The following is a 17,895-nucleotide window of genomic DNA, read 5'->3' as shown; positions in this document are numbered from 1 at the left end:
GAAATATTCTGTATTGGATTATTTATTGCGTTTGGTTACCAGAAAGGTTATGTGGAATTGGATATTTAGGTAACCCGTAAAATAACATTCAGTTTGCGGTTTCAAGGTCAGTATGATCATTTTGACACTTTCCGCGTAATTCCAAGCTATTGTAAATTCATACCCTTCCAAGACGAGTTAATATTAAAGATTGTTTCGATCGGTAGTGTCTCATTGTTGTATTATCCCCCATCAATAATGTAGCACGATCTGTTGTGATGCACAACAATTGCATTGTGTGATGTATTACGTACGTCCCATTGTAGCCAATTCACCAGTGGCGCATACGCGCAGGAACTGAATTGTTCTATACTTGTCGAATCAATGCTTGTATTTCCTCTTTTATCTCATGATGGCTCTTGGTGCAGTGGTGTGGCGCAATAACCATACGGTCATGTTTCCCCTTGTTAAAGAAGCAAATGGTAAGATAGCAAATGACAATTTGACAACACGACAGCTTTAAAAAAAAATAACATTGTCATGATTTCTTAAACCTAACTTGTATCCTATATAGTCTAAAAGGAGCAGGTCATCACATAAATTTATTCCTGCGATTGTCTGGTATACATTTTCCCTGAATTCGAAATGAATGAAAATTCTAACCGATATGCTCCCTCTTGCACCGGCGCTGAGTGGAATGAACGAGAACATTCCTCGTAGGCCTCTCTTGTCCATGCACGAGTGTTCCTCAGGCTGCCCTCCTTATAGGACTAGTCCCTAGTCCCAAGCTGATCATGCAGCATGCTCCCTTATCTACCCACGTGAGTACCTCAGAGTGATCAGTCTTCTTGTCGCACCACTGTGTTGACGAAATGAACTCAACTGCATGAACGTTAGGGTTTAAAACATACATGCACACGGTAAGTTCTCGGCAACATACATTCTTGTCTTAGAAGACAATCAACAGCACTGATTCGTTAAACTAGACGTACTCGATACTATCCGAATATGTCTTGATTGATGACGCTACTTGTGTAAATCACTGATCTATCTGTCCTAAACTAGAATTTAAATTTTTTTAAACACAAATGTTGTTGCCTGTGGCGTTCAAGACACAAACGAAGGTTGTAGCAAGGGTTTTGCTGAGCCCATGTGTAAATACTTCGGTGCATGCACAGTTCATATACTTCTGTGAGACATATCAATGAAAGATTTAATTTGTTTACTCTACTTTCATTTATTAAAGCGAGGGTATCATTCTAAAGTTGGTAACGCGTGGTCTACTACTCCGAGGTCGGTCGCCGGTCGATCCCAGCTGATTGTAGCGCCTCCATAAACGGGAAATGGTTGTATGATGAACGTTAAAGTTCCTTGCCATAGATGACTGTGATCCGCCAGTTTCTAGATGTCCGATAGCGATGTTCCTGTCAGCTGCACTTAATCTTGGCATTTTCAATTCGTCGCTGAATGTCGTTGCACGCTAACTGAAAAGTGTTCACTGCCTTCCTTATATATCCTACATTCTGGTGCATAAATACAGCACTTTTCACGTGCTTAGCGCAAAAGGTTTAATTTGCATGTGCACATCTCATGAATCATATTCATTTCAAACATCACTATTTCGTGAAAAGATGTGTGTAAGCGATTTTTCATGGACATTACCTAGGTTTGATTTAACAATACAATGCCGTGAATTTGAAGTACTATTATCACCTGTGCGTTTCTTTTTTGACAGAGTATATTTTCTTGTCTCAACAGACGACCAACCGAACCGATTCGTTAAACCTCCTCGTGGTGGGTGCTGGGTAACGCCAAGAGCTCGCCAACACCCCCGTAGTGGATCCGGGGGGGGGGGGGGGGGGGATATTTGGTCCACCAACCCGTTTGCCGTGGGTTGCGGCCCTGTGTCGGCGGAGGAGGGGATCCTGGTGGTTGAGGGCAATAGAGGCCTGCAATCGTGTTCCTGTTGCTCAATACACCACTTTGGCCCTGACTTCGCCTAGACGGGTGGTCGAATGGGCCCGGTTCGACCAATCGGCTGGTCATGCCAAGCCCTATGCATGGAGTATTGTTATATTTTTCAATGCACAAATATCATTTAGAATTGTTATAACTTTGGACTTGGCTATATTATCTAAAACATTTTTTATTCTGACATATGTTGTTCTGAAATTTGCCTAGAGTCCTATGCCAGAAGGCGGTGGCTCATGGGCCAATCTGGTGGAACTATTAATCTTTTAATTTTTCTGCTGGAGTATATCATCCGGGTATCCTTGGTGCTGCAAGCTGGAGATTCGCTTGTTTTTAGCATTGTCCTTGTGATACTCCGTGGTGGGTGGGGATCTCGGATGATGAAGTCTCAACCCTTAATATGGCTTATGAAATCCCCACAAAAAAAAAACAAAACAAACGTCCTCTTGAAAATGATGTTGATGATAATGACCTTCGACCGTCCAGATCAATTGAGTTTTGGCCACGCTTTCTTGTGATCGAATCTGCTGATAAAACGCCTCTAAAATTGAACCCGTTCGCAGTTACCAAAGGTATTCAAGGTATTGCCGGGAAAGTTAAGAACATTAAACGGTTACGTTCAGGTGAACTGGAGGTTGAGTGTGGGAAACGGCAGCAGTCAGTCAATTTGATGAGCATAGAATCGTTTGTTGGAATTCCGGTCACTGTATCTGCTCATAAGACGTTAAACACGAGCAAAGGGATCATCAGAGACCGTGAACGGTTGTTTTCTGACATGACAGAACTTGATATCATGACTGAAATGAAAGATCAAGGTGTGCTCGACGTCAAACCCTTTTCAGTCCGTAAAAACAATGAAAGTGTTCGAACCAATACTTATCTGTTCTCCTTTTCATCTCCGACAGCTCCAAAATCATTGAAGGCTGGTTACTGCAACATCAAGGTTGACGTGTACATTCCGAACCCGCTCAGATGTTTTAAATGTCAGAAGTACGGCCATGGTGTAAATACTTGTACATTGTCCGTTGTGTGTGCCCACTGTGACGAGAAGACACTCACAACAGAAGATTGTACCAGTGATTTTAAAAAATGCACCAACTGCTCAGGCGACCATTCCTCATTTTCGAAACAATGTCCTGTTTGGAAAGAACAAATGGAAATAAATAAAATTCACTCAAAATATCTCTTTTTCTGAGGCCAAAAATATAGTAAAAAGATCTGATCTTCCAGAAAGTTATGCTGCAGTAGCAAAAACAACACTGGAGTCACGCTCTAAAATAACAAAATCATCCACAGGCTGCCAAACTACCTTGACTTGGGTAAATTGCGATTCTCCACAGCTTTTGTACCCTCCTATATAATCACAGACTGAGGAATCACTCCCTAGTACCTCAAAGTCGACTTCTGATCACAAATCATCATCATCTCAGTCACATTCAAAGTCTCAATCAACATCGGCTAGTCAACAAACGGTGAAAAGTAAACCGAAGCCAAAGCCTGATGCTTCAAAACAACACAGTAGCAGAGCTCCTAAGGGGTCACAAAATAAAATTCAATTGTACAATAAATATGGGTCTCTTGAAGACATGGACGTTTCTGAAAACGTCCATTCTAGGGCACATAGCTTGTCGCCCTCCAAAAGAGTGCGGGGTAGATCCCCAATAAATCCCCCCAAAAGAAAAAAAAGTTTATTCCAATAATATTGTACAGTGGAACTGCAAAGGATTGAGGACAAATTTACATGAATTACAGCTATTAGTCCAAGATTTCACACCTTCAGCGTTATGTCTCCAGGAGACATATCTAAAACAAACAGATATATTTGACCTTCGTCAATTTAATGCATATCATTGTTTTTCACCTTCGGGTGATAGGGCCACTGGAGGATCATCCATTCTAGTCAAACAAAACGTTATTCAAAGCCCTGTTTCACTTAATACTAATATGCAGGCTGTTGCAGTGAGAATTACTTTACATGTAGCGTTTACGCTATGCTCTCTTTATATTTCACCATCTTCGGCTTTTGCCAAAACTGATCTTCAAGCTCTATATGATAAGCTCCCGAAGCCCTGTATTATAATGGGAGATTTAAATGGGCATAACCCACTCTGGGGTAGTTTAAATACAAACACGAGAGGTAAATTGCTGGAGGACGTTTGTTCTGACAATGACATGTATTTATAATGATGGTTCCAACACATATTTACACCCTGGTACAGGGACTTATTCTGCTCTCGACTTGTCATTGACAAATTCAGAACTATTAAATGAATTCGAATGGTCAGTCCACGAGGACCTGTGTGGAAGTGACCATTTTCCTACTATATTAAAAGCTGTAACTCCATCTGATGTTCCCCCATCATCAAGACGGAATTTTAAAAAGGCTAACTGGGCATTATATGAAACACTGTGTGCTGAAAAACTTAATCCCAAACGTTTTATAGACGTTCCTGATGCTATTAAATGTTTTTGTGAGGAACTGAATTCCATAGCTGATGAGTGTATACCACATTCCTCTGTAGTTCCACACATAAGAAAACCATGGTTCAACGATGAGTGCAGACAAGCTAGGAAGGCAAGGAAAAAGGCAGAACATTATTTCCGTCGCCATCCTATGGTGCATAATTTAAATAAATTTAAAATTTTAAATGCTAATTGAGTGAGTTCACATTTAACGTCACATCGGCAATATTTCAGCCATATCGTGACGAGAACCATTCATGTCATACATAATAGAGAATGGTTAAAAAAAATCTGTCAACGAAGGACAATAAAGTAACTAGACTATCACAGAAAAATATTTAAAACTAGTAATGAAAGTTAAAACAATTCAACTATAGAGGACGATACAATATAAAAACAGGCTATAAACTGCCGACAACTGATGGTAGATCACCATACCAGGGTCCATGGGGTCTTACAGTACCTTTGCTACCTGCATGGACCCTATTTGGATTTACACCATCCCTTCAGCCGCTGGCGATTGTACGAATGTTTAGCCAACTTTAAAAAGAACAAATATACTACGTTTAAAATCGGGTAAGCGGAAATTAAACTGTGAAAGTTTTGGGACTTACGTATCCTCTCAGGAGGACAATAATTTTACGATACTTTAACCCCCTTTGAGGATACAGCCACTAACAATACTAGTTGCTAAATTACACTACCAATCATTAAAATATATCTATCTACAACAGTTATTAATCAAAATTCAATCATGAAATCAATTTCTTTCAAAAAAGCAATAAGTAAATGAGAACTAACACTATTAAAAAGATCCTTGATGGTTTTGACATTGAAATATTTCTGCCTTGTGATGGAGAATTCAACACAGTCAAGCAGGATATGCTTGACCGTGACTCTCTCATCACAAGGGATACAAAACGGAGGATCTTCACCTTTTAACAGGTATGCATGAGTATATCTGGTGTGGCCAATACGGCATCGTCGCAAAATGACCTCTTGAAATCTGGACTGACAGCCCAAGTAAGTGTAACCAATATAGGGTTTTATTTCATGTACTTTATTTTATTTATTTATACCTACTTGGGTGTCCCACCTCTTTTGGATAAGGTCACGGATGTAAGATCTAATACTAGCTTTGTAGTCAGAATAAGGAATGAGAAGTGGTGTCACAGATTTGTTGAGTGCTGCCTTGGCGGCACGATCGGCCATTGTGTTCCCAGAAATTCCTACATGGCTGGGTAACCAACAAAAGACAATGTCGTATTGGCTAGTAGCAAGATCATTATACTATTCAATTATTTCTATTAAAAGTGGATGTTTGCAAGAAATGATTTTAATCGCCTGAAGACAAGAAAGGGAGTCGGAATAGGTTATATATTGTTTATGTTTGGGGTGTCTTTCAATATATTTAAGAGCGGTTAATAGAGCGTTTGCTTCTGCTGTGAAAATAGAGCTGTCAGCCGGTAATCTGGAAGAGATTGTCTTAGACCCAATGACTGTGGCACAAGCCACTGCCCCACCATCCTTGGATCCATCTGTGAATAAGGCTTTATAGGTATTGTATTTACTTTTTAATTGATGGTATTCTTGTTTATATTGTGATTCATTAGTCTCTGATTTTTTAGATGTTGTCAGTGTAAGATCAACTTGTGGCCTAACCAATTGCCAAGGAAAAGAAGAAAGTAAACGAGAAGAAGCTATATTTTCTAGCTCAATGTCAGCAGCAGAAAGGAAAGGTTTCACTCTGATACCAAGAGGCGGAACAAGTGAAGACTTCCTGCTGTACAAATCCTCATACAAGGGATTAAATACACAGTTATATGCAGGGTTTGATTCGTTAGAATATGATTTTGTTACATACTGTAAAGTCAATTTGGCACGGCGTTGGGTAAGAGATGGCTCATCAGCCTCGACATAGAGGCTGTCGACAGGTGATGTTCGAAAGGAGCCAAGGCAAAGTCTGAGACCTTGGTGGTGAACAGAATCCAAAAGTGTTAGGTTGCTCCTACAGGCTCCACCATATACAATTGAACCGTAATCAAGTTTCGAACGGATCAATGATCGATAAAGTTGTAGGAGGGTAGCTTGATCCCCTCCCCACTTACAATTTGAAACGACTTTCAACAGGTCAAGTGCCTTCAGGCATTTAGTTTTGATGGATTTGATATGGGGTAGAATCGTTAAATGTGAGTCAAAAATTAATCCCAAGAATTTGGCCTCCTTGACAACTTTTATGGGAGATCCACTTAGAAACAGTTCAGGATCTTTATGCGGTTTATATTTTCTACAAAAATGTATACAATTAGTCTTGGATTTAGAAAACCTAAAACCGTTTTCGAGACACCATTTATCAATTTTATTTAAACACAATTGTAGTTGCCGTTCAATAGTACGCATGTGTTTTCCACGACAAGAAATATTAAAATCATCCACAAAAAGAGATCCATCAAGTGAATCGTTTAAAACCTTTGACAAACTAATGATCTTAACACTAAACAATGTGACGGACAAAATACTGCCTTGTGGGACACCCTGATCCTGATTGTAATGATCAGACAGGGTAGACCCCACTCGAATTTGAAATTGTCTATCTTCTAAGAATTGTGAAAATTGATATGAAAAGGGGTAAACGACCCCTTTAACCAAAATCATGGAGATCTTTGAAAATGCCATACTTCCATGTAGTATCATATGCCTTTTCAAGATCGAAAATATTGATACAGTATGTTGTTTATTTAGCATGGAATGTTTGATGAAAGATTCTAAACGTACCAAATGATCGATCGTACTACGATTTTTCCGGAAACCACATTGAATGTCAGTGATGAGGTTGTTGGTTTCCAGGTACCAGACTAGACGATTATTAACCATACGTTCCATTGTCTTGCAAACACAGCTAGTTAAAGAAATTGGTCTGTAATTAGATGGATCGGTATGATCCCGGCCAGGTTTAGGAATAAGAATGATTATGGGAAATTGCCAGATGTCCAGATACTGTCAAAGATATTCAATAATGTTTCTAAACACGATTCAGGGAGATGCTTAAGGAGCTGATAATGAATATTATCGGGTCCTGAAGCAGTGTCATGAGCTTGCCCAAGAGCAGCATTGAGCTCATGAATAGAAAATAGTTCATTATAATCTTCCCCATTATCTGAATTAAAATTAATATTCTTTTTTTCTTGATGGTTTTTAAATTTCTGAAAAGTAGGTGAATAATTGGATGAGGAGGAATGTTTAGCTAACGTTTCACCTAGTTTATTAGCAATATCAGCTTTTTCCGTTAAAAGAGTGTCACCCTCCTTAAGATGGTGCACGCTCCTTTTGGAACCTTTACCTTTTATCTTCTTCACCATATTCCATACCTTAGAAATAGGCGTTCGTGAGTTAATTTTAGAAACATAATCTCGCCATGACTGTCGTTTACTTTGTTTAAATGTACGACGACCCTTTGAAATTTTAAACTCATTTAAGTTGTGGACGGTGGGATGCCGACGGAAATATTTTTCTGCCTTTTTCCTAGCTCTTCTAGCTTGTTTGCAATCAATAGTAAACCATGGCTTCCGAACGTGTGGAACCATAGAGGACTTGGGAATACATTCATCAGCAATCATGTTTAATTCATCAGAAAACATCTGTATAGGATCAGACACATTGAGAACGAATTCTGGTTTTAATCTGCTTGTACATAAGGTCTCGAAAAAAGACCAATCTGCCTTGTTAAAGTTCCATCTAGACGACGGTGCAGCATCACTGGGGTTTATGGCTGAAAATATAGTGGGAAAATGGTCACTTCCACAAAGATCATCGTGGACTGACCATTCAAATTCATTGTATAAACAGGAATCAGCAACAGATAAATCAAGACTGGAGTATGAACCAGTCGCAGGATGCAGATATGTGTGAGAATCATCATTAAAAATACATAAATCAGCATTTGTGAAGAAATCCTCAAGAATCTTTCCTTTCCCGTTGGTGTTACTACTGCTCCAAAGTGGGTTATGACCATTGAAGTCTCCCATGATAATACAAGGTTTTGGGAGTTGGTCATAAAGCATCTGAAGATCAGATTGCTGTAGAGACGATGATGGCGGAACATATAAGGAACACAAGGTAACAACAATATGTAGAGTTACACGGACTGCAACTGCCTGAAGAGGGGTCTTGAGAGAAACATGACTGTTGATAGTGATATGGTTCACTAAAATTGAAGATCCTCCGGTAGCTTTATCTCCTGGAGGTGAGAAACAGTTGTAGGAATCATACTGTTTGATATCAACTATATCCGTTGATTTGAGATAGGTTTCTTGCAAACATAATGCTGTTGGTTTGAAATCTTGAATTAATAATTGTAAGTCGTTGAAATTGGTTCTAAGGCCTCTACAGTTCCACTGAAGAATATTGAAAGAACAGTTCATGGAGGTTGAACTGGAGATATTGGTACTGAGGAAGATCCTCTCCGTTGGATTAGTGGAGATGGACTGACTTCCATGTCTAAAGGTTCAAAGCTGTTATGAACCACTACAGGGAATGTTAAGGGGGAAGGCACCTCTATATGTTGGAGGGTCCTTCACTCTTTCTTCTTCAATTGTTTCCTTTCTTTGCTTGTCAGTTTTACAGTTTGTTGTGATACCTTTGCTGTATCAGTTTCAGATCCAAGCCCTGGTTTAGATGCAGTCTGATGTTCGCTATTAATGTCAGTCTGTGATACAGACGTGGTAGATTTGTTAACTTGTTTAGCAATTGGAGTCAGTGATCGTTTGTCTGTGACCCAGCAGATGTCAGTCTGACATGCTCTGTCCAAAGTGCATTTTGGAGAGGAAATGGCAGCAGAGTACGAGATTGTGGAGGGAGGAGTAGGAGTTTGCTGAGTCAATAGTTTATCTGCTTCAGAAAAAGAAATATTATTGGTATACTTGAGTCTGAGTATTTGTGATTGTTTCTGATAGACTGGACAGGATTTTGATGAAGAGAAGTGCTCACCGTGGCAGTTAGCACGCCTAATGGCATCTGTACAGGTAGTGCCTTCATGATCTTTACTGCAACGGGAGCAAGTTCGGGACTTAGTACACGACCTGGCCCCATGCCCAAACTTCTGACAATTATAACATCGGAGTGGATTTGGTACGTATACATCGACTCCGATGTTGAAACAACCAGCCTTAATTGATGATGGTACTGTGGGAAGTGCAAACGTGAGAAGATAAGTGGTCGTTGGAACAGTTCTGTCCTGATCTTTCCTGGTGAATCTTTTCACAGACGTGACTCCTTGAGATTTGAGCTCTGATGCTATCTCATCCTCGGACATATCAGAAAGACATCTGGCACGATCACGGATGACACCCCTACATGAATTTAGATATTTGTGAACAGTGACTGTGATTTCAGTAGTCCCAAAATGATCAGCTTTGAGGAGATTAATTGACTGTTGACGCCGTGAACATTCGACAAGCAGAGACCCATTTCTGAGACGCGTTACATTCTTGACATCTCCACAAATCCCTTCAACAGCCTTGGACACAACAAAAGGGTTAACCTTGAGAGGTGCTCCATCAACTCCATTAACCACCAGAAACCGTGGCCGTGAGTCGATATTACTTTGAGAGGCACTTTCATCTTCAGAAGAAATGTTATCTGTATCTAAATGTCTTCTTTTATTTTTCGATCTAGAACCAGTGGTGGGTAAGGTTGCCATGATAAGGACAATCGTTCAACATCCCCGCTCCCCACCCACCATGGAGTGTCAACAAGGACAGTGCTGAAATGGAAGCCGACTACAAACACTAGGGTTACGGGGATGCTATACTCCAGCAAAAGAGACACAGGTAGCTGCCATAGTCAAACAAGAGTAAAAGAAAGGCTGGTTCTGCCCTAGACATTTACCCGAAGACAAAGAGAACCTGGAGGTCAATAATGCCAGATTGGCCCATAAGCCACCGCCTTCTGGCATAGGACTTTAGGCAGAATTAGTTCTAACATGATAGTGTATATTAGAACAGATCAAGAAATAACGTAATAGTCAATGGTAACAAAGTTAAATGCGTCCACGCTCAGGGCACGGCGTGCCCAGACGATTCATAGAATCGGGCCGATTCTACCACCCGTCTAGGTGAAGTAAGGGCCGAAGTGGTGTGTTGGGCATTAGGAACACGGTCACAGGCCCCTGGTACCCTCAACCACCTGGATCCCGTCCTCCACCGACACAGGGGCGCAACCCACGGCCAACAGGCTGGTGGACCAAATATTCCCCCGGGTCCACTAGGGGGGTGTTGGCGAGCTCTTAGCGTTATCCAGCACCCACCACGAGGAGGTGGCTCGCCACGGGTGCCTTTAAATGCTAAAGCACGACGTACTTTTAACAAAACAAACGCTAATCTTGGCAAAATTATGCATCCAAAATAAATTCTCGGACACCCATGTCCAAGGTATGGAACATGGTCCAGAAAATCAAAGGTAAAGGTACTAAATCTACTGTCCATCATCTTAAACATGGAGATCAATTGCTTACTGATAAATCAGATATTGCTAATAAACTAGGTGAAACCCTTGCTAAACACTCTTCCTCTTCTAATTATGTACCACAATTCCAGCAATGTCAAAAACAAGAAGAAAAGAAAACCATTAATTTCAATTCTGATAATGGGGAAGATTATATTGAAACGTTTTCTATTCATGAACTCCATACTGCTCTTGATCAAGCTCATGACACTGCTAAAGGAGCTGATAACATACATTATCAACTCCTGAAACATTTACCAGAATCCTGTCTGGAAACTCTCCTAAATATTTTTGATGATATTTGGACATCAGGTAACTTTCCTTCATCATTGCCTGACGCTATAGTAGTACCAGTACCTAAACCTGGACGTGATCATACTGATCCATCCAATTATCGGCCGATTTCGTTAACTAGCTGTGTTTGCAAGACCATGGAACGCATGATAAATAATCGACTTGTTTAGTACTCGGAAACAAATAACCTTATAACTGATATACAGTGTGGTTTCCGTAAAAATAGAAGTACTGTCGATCACTTAGTGCGTTTAGAATCATTTGTTGAAAATGCACTAATTAATAAACAACATGCTGTGTCTATTTTTTTTGATCTCGAAAAAGCATATGACACAACCTGGAAATATGGTATTTTAAGAGACTTACATGACTTCGGCTTGCGAGGTCGTTTGCCTCAATTTATTGCCAACTTTTTAAATAACAGACAGTTTCAAGTTCGAGTGGGTTCTACCCTGTCTGATCATTACAATCAGGATCAGGGTGTTCCACAAGGCAGTATTTTGTCTGTCACACTTTTTAGTATAAAGATAAATCGTTTGTCAAATGTTTAAACGATTCAATTGAGGGATCGTTATTTGTGGACGATTTTAATATTTCTTGTCGTGGTAAAAATATGCATACTATTGAACGGCAAATGCAGTTTTGTTTAAACAAAATAAATAAATTGTGTCTTGAAAACGGCTTTAAATTTTCTAAATCCAAAACTAATTGTATACATTTTTGCAGAAAATATAAACCACATAAGGACCCTGAACTATCTCTAGATGGCACTCCAATCAAAGTTGTAAAGGAGGCCAAGTTCTTGGGCCTAATCTTTGACTCCCATTTCACATTCCTGCCTCATTTCTGCCTGAAGGCTCTTGACTTGTTGAAAGTTGTTTCCAACTCAAAGTGGGGAGGGGATCAAGCAACCCTCTTACACCTATATCGATCACTCGTACGTTCGAAACTCGATTATGGCTCCATCGTATATGGTGGAGCCTGCAAAAGCAACCTTAAACTCCTTGATTCTGTCCACCATCAAGGCTTAAGACTTTGTCTTGGGTCTTTCAGAACTTCACCTATTGATAGTCTCTTCGTTGAGGCCGATGAACCATCTCTTAATCAACGTCGTATAAAAGTGTATTTACAATACATTACTAAATTATATTCTAATGAATCTAACCCAGCCTATAACTGTGTGTTCAATCCCCTTTATGAGGATTTGTATAACAAAAAGTCTTCTCTTGTTCCACCTCTTGGGCTCAGAATTAAACCATTTATTTCTTCTGCCGGTATTGAGTTGGAAAGTATATCGCCTTCCCGTCTTCTTTCTTCTCCTCCTTGGCAATTGGTTAGGCCACAAGTTGACCTAACATTAACATAATTTAAAAAATGGTAACACACTGGCTGAAGTTGCTGCTAAAGTAGCACTCAACAAATCTGTGACACCACTTCTTGTTCCTTATAGTGATTACAAAGCCACCATTAGATCTTATATCCGTGATCTGATGCAGAAGAAGTGGGTACCAAGTGGGTATAAATAAATTACGTGAGATAAAACCTTACATTGGTTATACCCACTTGGGTTGTCAGTCCAGATTTGAAGATGTTATTTTACGACGATGTCGTATTGGCCACACTAGATATACTCATGTGTACCTTTTGAAAGGGGAGGATCCTCCGTTTTGTATCCCTTGTGATGAGAGAGTCACGGTCAAGCATTTTCGTACAATCGCCAGCAGCTGAAGGGATGGTTTAAATCCAACTAGGGACCATGCAGGTAGCAAAGGTACTGTAAGTCCCCATGGTTCCTAGTGTGGTGATCTACCTTCCCATGCTAGTTTTAATTGAAATTGTGATATTCTAGTTATTTTACTGTCCTTCGTTGACGGGTTTTTACAATGTATATATGCTCTTTTTCATTGTTGAATGTTCTTGTCACGATATGGCTGAGATATTGCCGATGTGACGTTAAATATTAGCTCAGTCGTTAAACTCTGTGTCGTACCCGACACTATCCGACATATCTTGATTGATGACGCTACTTGTGTAAATCACTGACCTGTCTTTCCCAAACTAGAATCTAAAAGCTAGCTTTCTTTTAACATAAATACTGTTGTCTGTTGCATCGACGCAACTGAACAAGCGAAGGTTGGAGCATGGGTTTGCTAAGCATATGTTTAAACACTTCTGAATGCACATCTCCTATACATCGTCGGTGAGAAATGTCAATGAAAGATTTTATTTGTTTTCTCAACTTTCATTAATTCAAACTATGTTCTTCTTCCTTCTCTCCTCACATCGCTCTCTCACTGACTTTTCAGAGACACCAACGTGTAGCATCACCAGTAAGCAGGACACAAACTCACTTGTCCAGTACCAGGATCTGTCCCTCACGGTGGACGTACGAGACTACTACTGCTCCACCGCCCACAGCATCTCCCTCCAGACCGGAAATGTGACTACCCTGCTGATGGAAGCTGACTCTGTACCAAGTGTCACGGATAACACCTCATTAGTAACACTAAATGTGACCGACTCATTTCTGGGCAAAGTAGCACTGGTGTTTAGATGTGACAGGAGTCAGTGGAGTATAGAGTGTGCTGGTGTGACTAAATTCGGTTAGTTTTCACGCATCCACATGAAGCAGATACAAAGAGTATATAATCTGTTGTTGATGTAGCTTCCAAATATGATATATAAAATAGAATATCGTTTTAAAATAATATGGCACTCATCAAAATTATAGACTTATTAGCCTCTTACTTCAGTCAACTGTTCTAAAGTAGATTGAAAAATATTTCTATTATGTTTAAAGGTATTGTTTAAACATGAACAGATGTATTGTAAAACAAATTCCGGATGTTGAAAAGATAACTGTGATGAGTTCAGTAAATGATGAAAATGAGTTAAAATTGGAAATTTGTCAATGCAACTTGACATCAAAGCGCAGCTTTTACATGCACGATATCTGCACATGCGTTTTAGACATTTGATGCATCGTCCTCATGCAGTTCATATTAATAAAGTTTGCAGTTGATTTCCCCAAATTAGTGGAGAAATTATATACACTCTGAAGATCCTTAGCACACACATAATTTAATCAAATTCGACCGGTTTCACACTGTTGATGTGATCATCATAAGAGTAACTTTAGAGACCACACTTTGTGTGTAACGATATTGCTAAACTATGACGTCACTGAGATATAAAGTCTCACTCCTGAACGCCGGGAATCTCCCGTCTGTCCAATGTAGCCCGATGAATAGGAAGGAGCCATATTTGTGCAGTACCTTTTACTTGTTTGTAATGGGAACCATCAAAATGAAGAGCGTTATTGCTCAGGATGAGCTTTCTGCTTTCGGTAATGAATTTTTTATGTATTCTATCTGGAATCACAGTCGCATATTTTCCTAGCCAATAGCTCATAGCTTATATTCCTAGATCATGTGGACTATAGAAGTAGAGATTAACAATAAAGCTTACAAAGTTTGTACCTTCTTGTACTGATTTGGGGAGACTTATTGAAAGAATCAGTAACTGAAAGGTTTCAGTAGTATACTCTCTCAAAAAGGAAACGCACGGGTAGATGGTAATTTTTCAACGCACTTTAATCCAAGTCAAACTATAAAAATATTATGACAACAAATTATATTGATTACATGTATAAATAAGTAATCAGTCACCAAAACACATCACTTGGTAAAGACAATAATCATAAATACGTAGGCTGACAGGTTTGGATGGAGAAGTGCATCGATGTGGGCGAACATTTCTTATAACCCACGAACTGACTAAGTCCATATAGAGGGGAATCTCACCGCTATTCATTACAGAAATGAAATTCGAGTTTTCGACCCCCAGATAAAAAATCTTCAGCCGGATAACGCCACACCCCATACAGTACGCATCACAATGAACTTCTTCACCAGTCAGAATATAACAGTGCTTCTATGATTCTCTGTATCCACAGATTTTAAACCCAATCAAACATCTGTGGGATTATCTCTATCGACGGCTTTAACGACGTCAGACGCTTCACAATGACGTGATTTTTGGAGAATGAGCTTTAGGTGTACTGTTACTTTTGTTCCTAGCGAGCGTCACATCTTCAGTACCTGTCATATTCAAAATGGTATTTATAAAAAATACTATATAAGAAGTAGTTTCCGAAATAATAACACAACTCGGATCTTCACCTACATGTTTCAATCGTGTATCTTAGAGAGAGCTCTAAGTGAGACTAATATTTTGATTGATGGGTTGTAAATTTCCATAATATTTGATTTAATGTTTACATCATTATAGCAACATATACTTTACGCCAATATTATACTACCCTGGCTTCTTAGTTTAGCCCTTTTCATTTAACAGCCCCCAAGAAAACAGAATGCAACATCACCAGTGACAAAGACACAGATATTCTAACCCTGCACGAGGAAGTGTCACTGACCGTGGACATTACTGCGTATTACGATATTCAAGGCTCCTACTGTTCAGCAGATTCAAACTTCACACTGCAGACAGGTGATGTCTCGCAATTACTACATGCTGGTGACCAGGGTCTTTCACCAATAACATTCAATGTCACTGAAACACACTTGGGTGGGGTAAGGCTGGTATTCAACTGTCAAGTGCAACACTGGGATCTCAGCTGCGGCGGTGTGACCCGACTCAACAACAGTGAGTAATGTGTGTTTCTTGAGAGAGTGAGTGAGTGAGTGAGTTAATATTTAACGTCACATCGGCAATATTGCAGCCATATTGTGACGTGAACATGTTACATATTGAAATGAAGACGTGCATATAGTAAAAACCTGTCAACGAAGGACAGTAAAATGACTAGATTATCACATTGAGAATATAAAACTAGCGTCGAAATCTAAAAAATAATAGAACAATACAAACCAATTTGGACATCACAATGTAAAATTGGGCTATAGATTGCCAACAACTGAAGGTAGATCACCACACTAGGGACCATGGGGACTTACAGTACCTCAGCTTCCTGCATGGACCGTAGCTGGATTTACACCATCCCTTCAGCCATTAGCAATTTGGACAATGCTAGCCATACATTAAAATAACAAATATACTACGATTAAAAACTATTGGTAAATTTAAACTGACAATGAAAGTATCGGGACTTACGTACCTTCTCCGGGGGACAATAATTTTACACTACTTCAACCCCCTTCGAGGGTACAGCCACAAACAATCAAAGTTACTAACATAAACTACCAAGCATTAAAATACAACTATATACAGAACATATTAATCAAAATTCAACAAGAAAATCTATTTCTTTTAAAAAAACAATGATTAAAGGACAATTAACTGTGCTAAAAAGATCATGAAGTGTTTTCACATTGAAATATTTATCCCTTGTGATGGAGAATTCAACACAGTCAAGCAGGATATGCTTGACTGTAACTCTCTCATCACAAGGGATAGAAAACGGAGGATCCTCACCTTTCAACAGGTACACATGGGTATATCTTGTATGGCCAATACGACATCGTCGCATGATGGCCTCTTCAAATCTCGACTGACAACCCAAGTGGGTATATCCAATATACGGTTTTATGGCGTGTAATTTATTTCTTCCCACTTGGGTGTCCCACTTCTTCTGCATCAGATCACGGATGTAAGTTCTAATGCAAGCTTTGAAATCAGAGTAAGGGATAAGAAGAGGTGTAATAGATTTGTTGAGTGCTGCCTTGGCAGCAAGATCGGCCATTGTATTTCCAGAAATGCCCACGTGGCTGGGCAACCAACAAAAGACTATGTTGCATTGGCCAGTAGCAAGATCATTATACAATTCAATAATCTCAATTAAAAGTGGATGTTTACAAGACACATTTTTTATAGCCTGAAGGCAAGAAAGAGAATCAGAATAGATTATATACTGTTTATGTTTAGGATGTCGTTGAATATACTTAAGAGCCGTTAATATCGCGTTTGCTTCTGCAGTAAAAATAGAGCTTTTATCTGGTATTCTAGAAGATATTGTCCTGGAGCCAATGACAGTGGCACAAGCCACTGTGCCACCGTCCTTGGATCCATCTGTAAATATGAATTTGTAATTGGTATATTTTTTTTTAAGTTGATAATATTCTTGTTTATATTGTAAGCCATTGGTTTCTGATTTTCTAAATGAGGTCAATGTTAGGTCGACTTGTGGTCTCACCAACTGCCATGGAGGAGAAGAAAGAAGTCGGGAAGGAGCTATATTGTCCAGCTCAATACCAGCAGCAGCAATAAATGGCTTAATTCTGAGCCCAAGAGGCGGGACAAGAGAAGACTTTTTGTTATACAAATCCTCATAAAGAGGGTTAAAGACACAGTCAAATGCAGGATTTGACTCAGTAGAAAATAATTTGGTAATATATTGTAAAGAGAGCTTTATACGGCGGTGGTTAAGAGAAGGTTCATCGGCCTCAACGTACAGACTGTCAACAGGAGAAGTTCGAAAAGACCCAAGACAAAGTCTTAGGCCCTGGTGGTGGACGGAATCAAGTAATTTTAGGTTGCTCTGACAGGCTCCACCATAGACGATCGAGCCATAATCAAGTTTCGATCGTACCAACGATCTATATAAGTGAAGGAGGGTCGTTTGATCCCCTCCCCATTTTGAATTAGAAACAACCTTTAACAAGTCTAGTGCCTTCAGACATTTAGCTTTAAGGGATTTAATGTGTGGTA

The 17,895-nt window shown here is 39.6% G+C and overlaps 1 protein-coding gene across 1 annotated transcript in view; it reads left to right on the top strand.

Annotated features, from left to right (window-relative positions):
- The window catches only part of LOC137287314 (uncharacterized), a 93,307-nt gene that overhangs the window by 8,734 nt on the left and 66,678 nt on the right, over positions 1-17,895 (top strand). The window contains exon 3 of the mRNA XM_067819592.1: positions 13,515-13,798. Coding sequence (XP_067675693.1) covers positions 13,515-13,798 — 284 coding nt within the window. The remainder of the gene's footprint in view (positions 1-13,514; positions 13,799-17,895) is intronic.

Source organism: Haliotis asinina, chromosome 1, assembly GCF_037392515.1.
Source record: "Haliotis asinina isolate JCU_RB_2024 chromosome 1, JCU_Hal_asi_v2, whole genome shotgun sequence".
NCBI classification, from domain to species: domain Eukaryota; kingdom Metazoa; phylum Mollusca; class Gastropoda; order Lepetellida; family Haliotidae; genus Haliotis; species Haliotis asinina.
The sequence above is the reverse complement of the archived record's forward strand: the minus strand, read 5'-3'. Positions and strand labels throughout refer to the sequence as shown.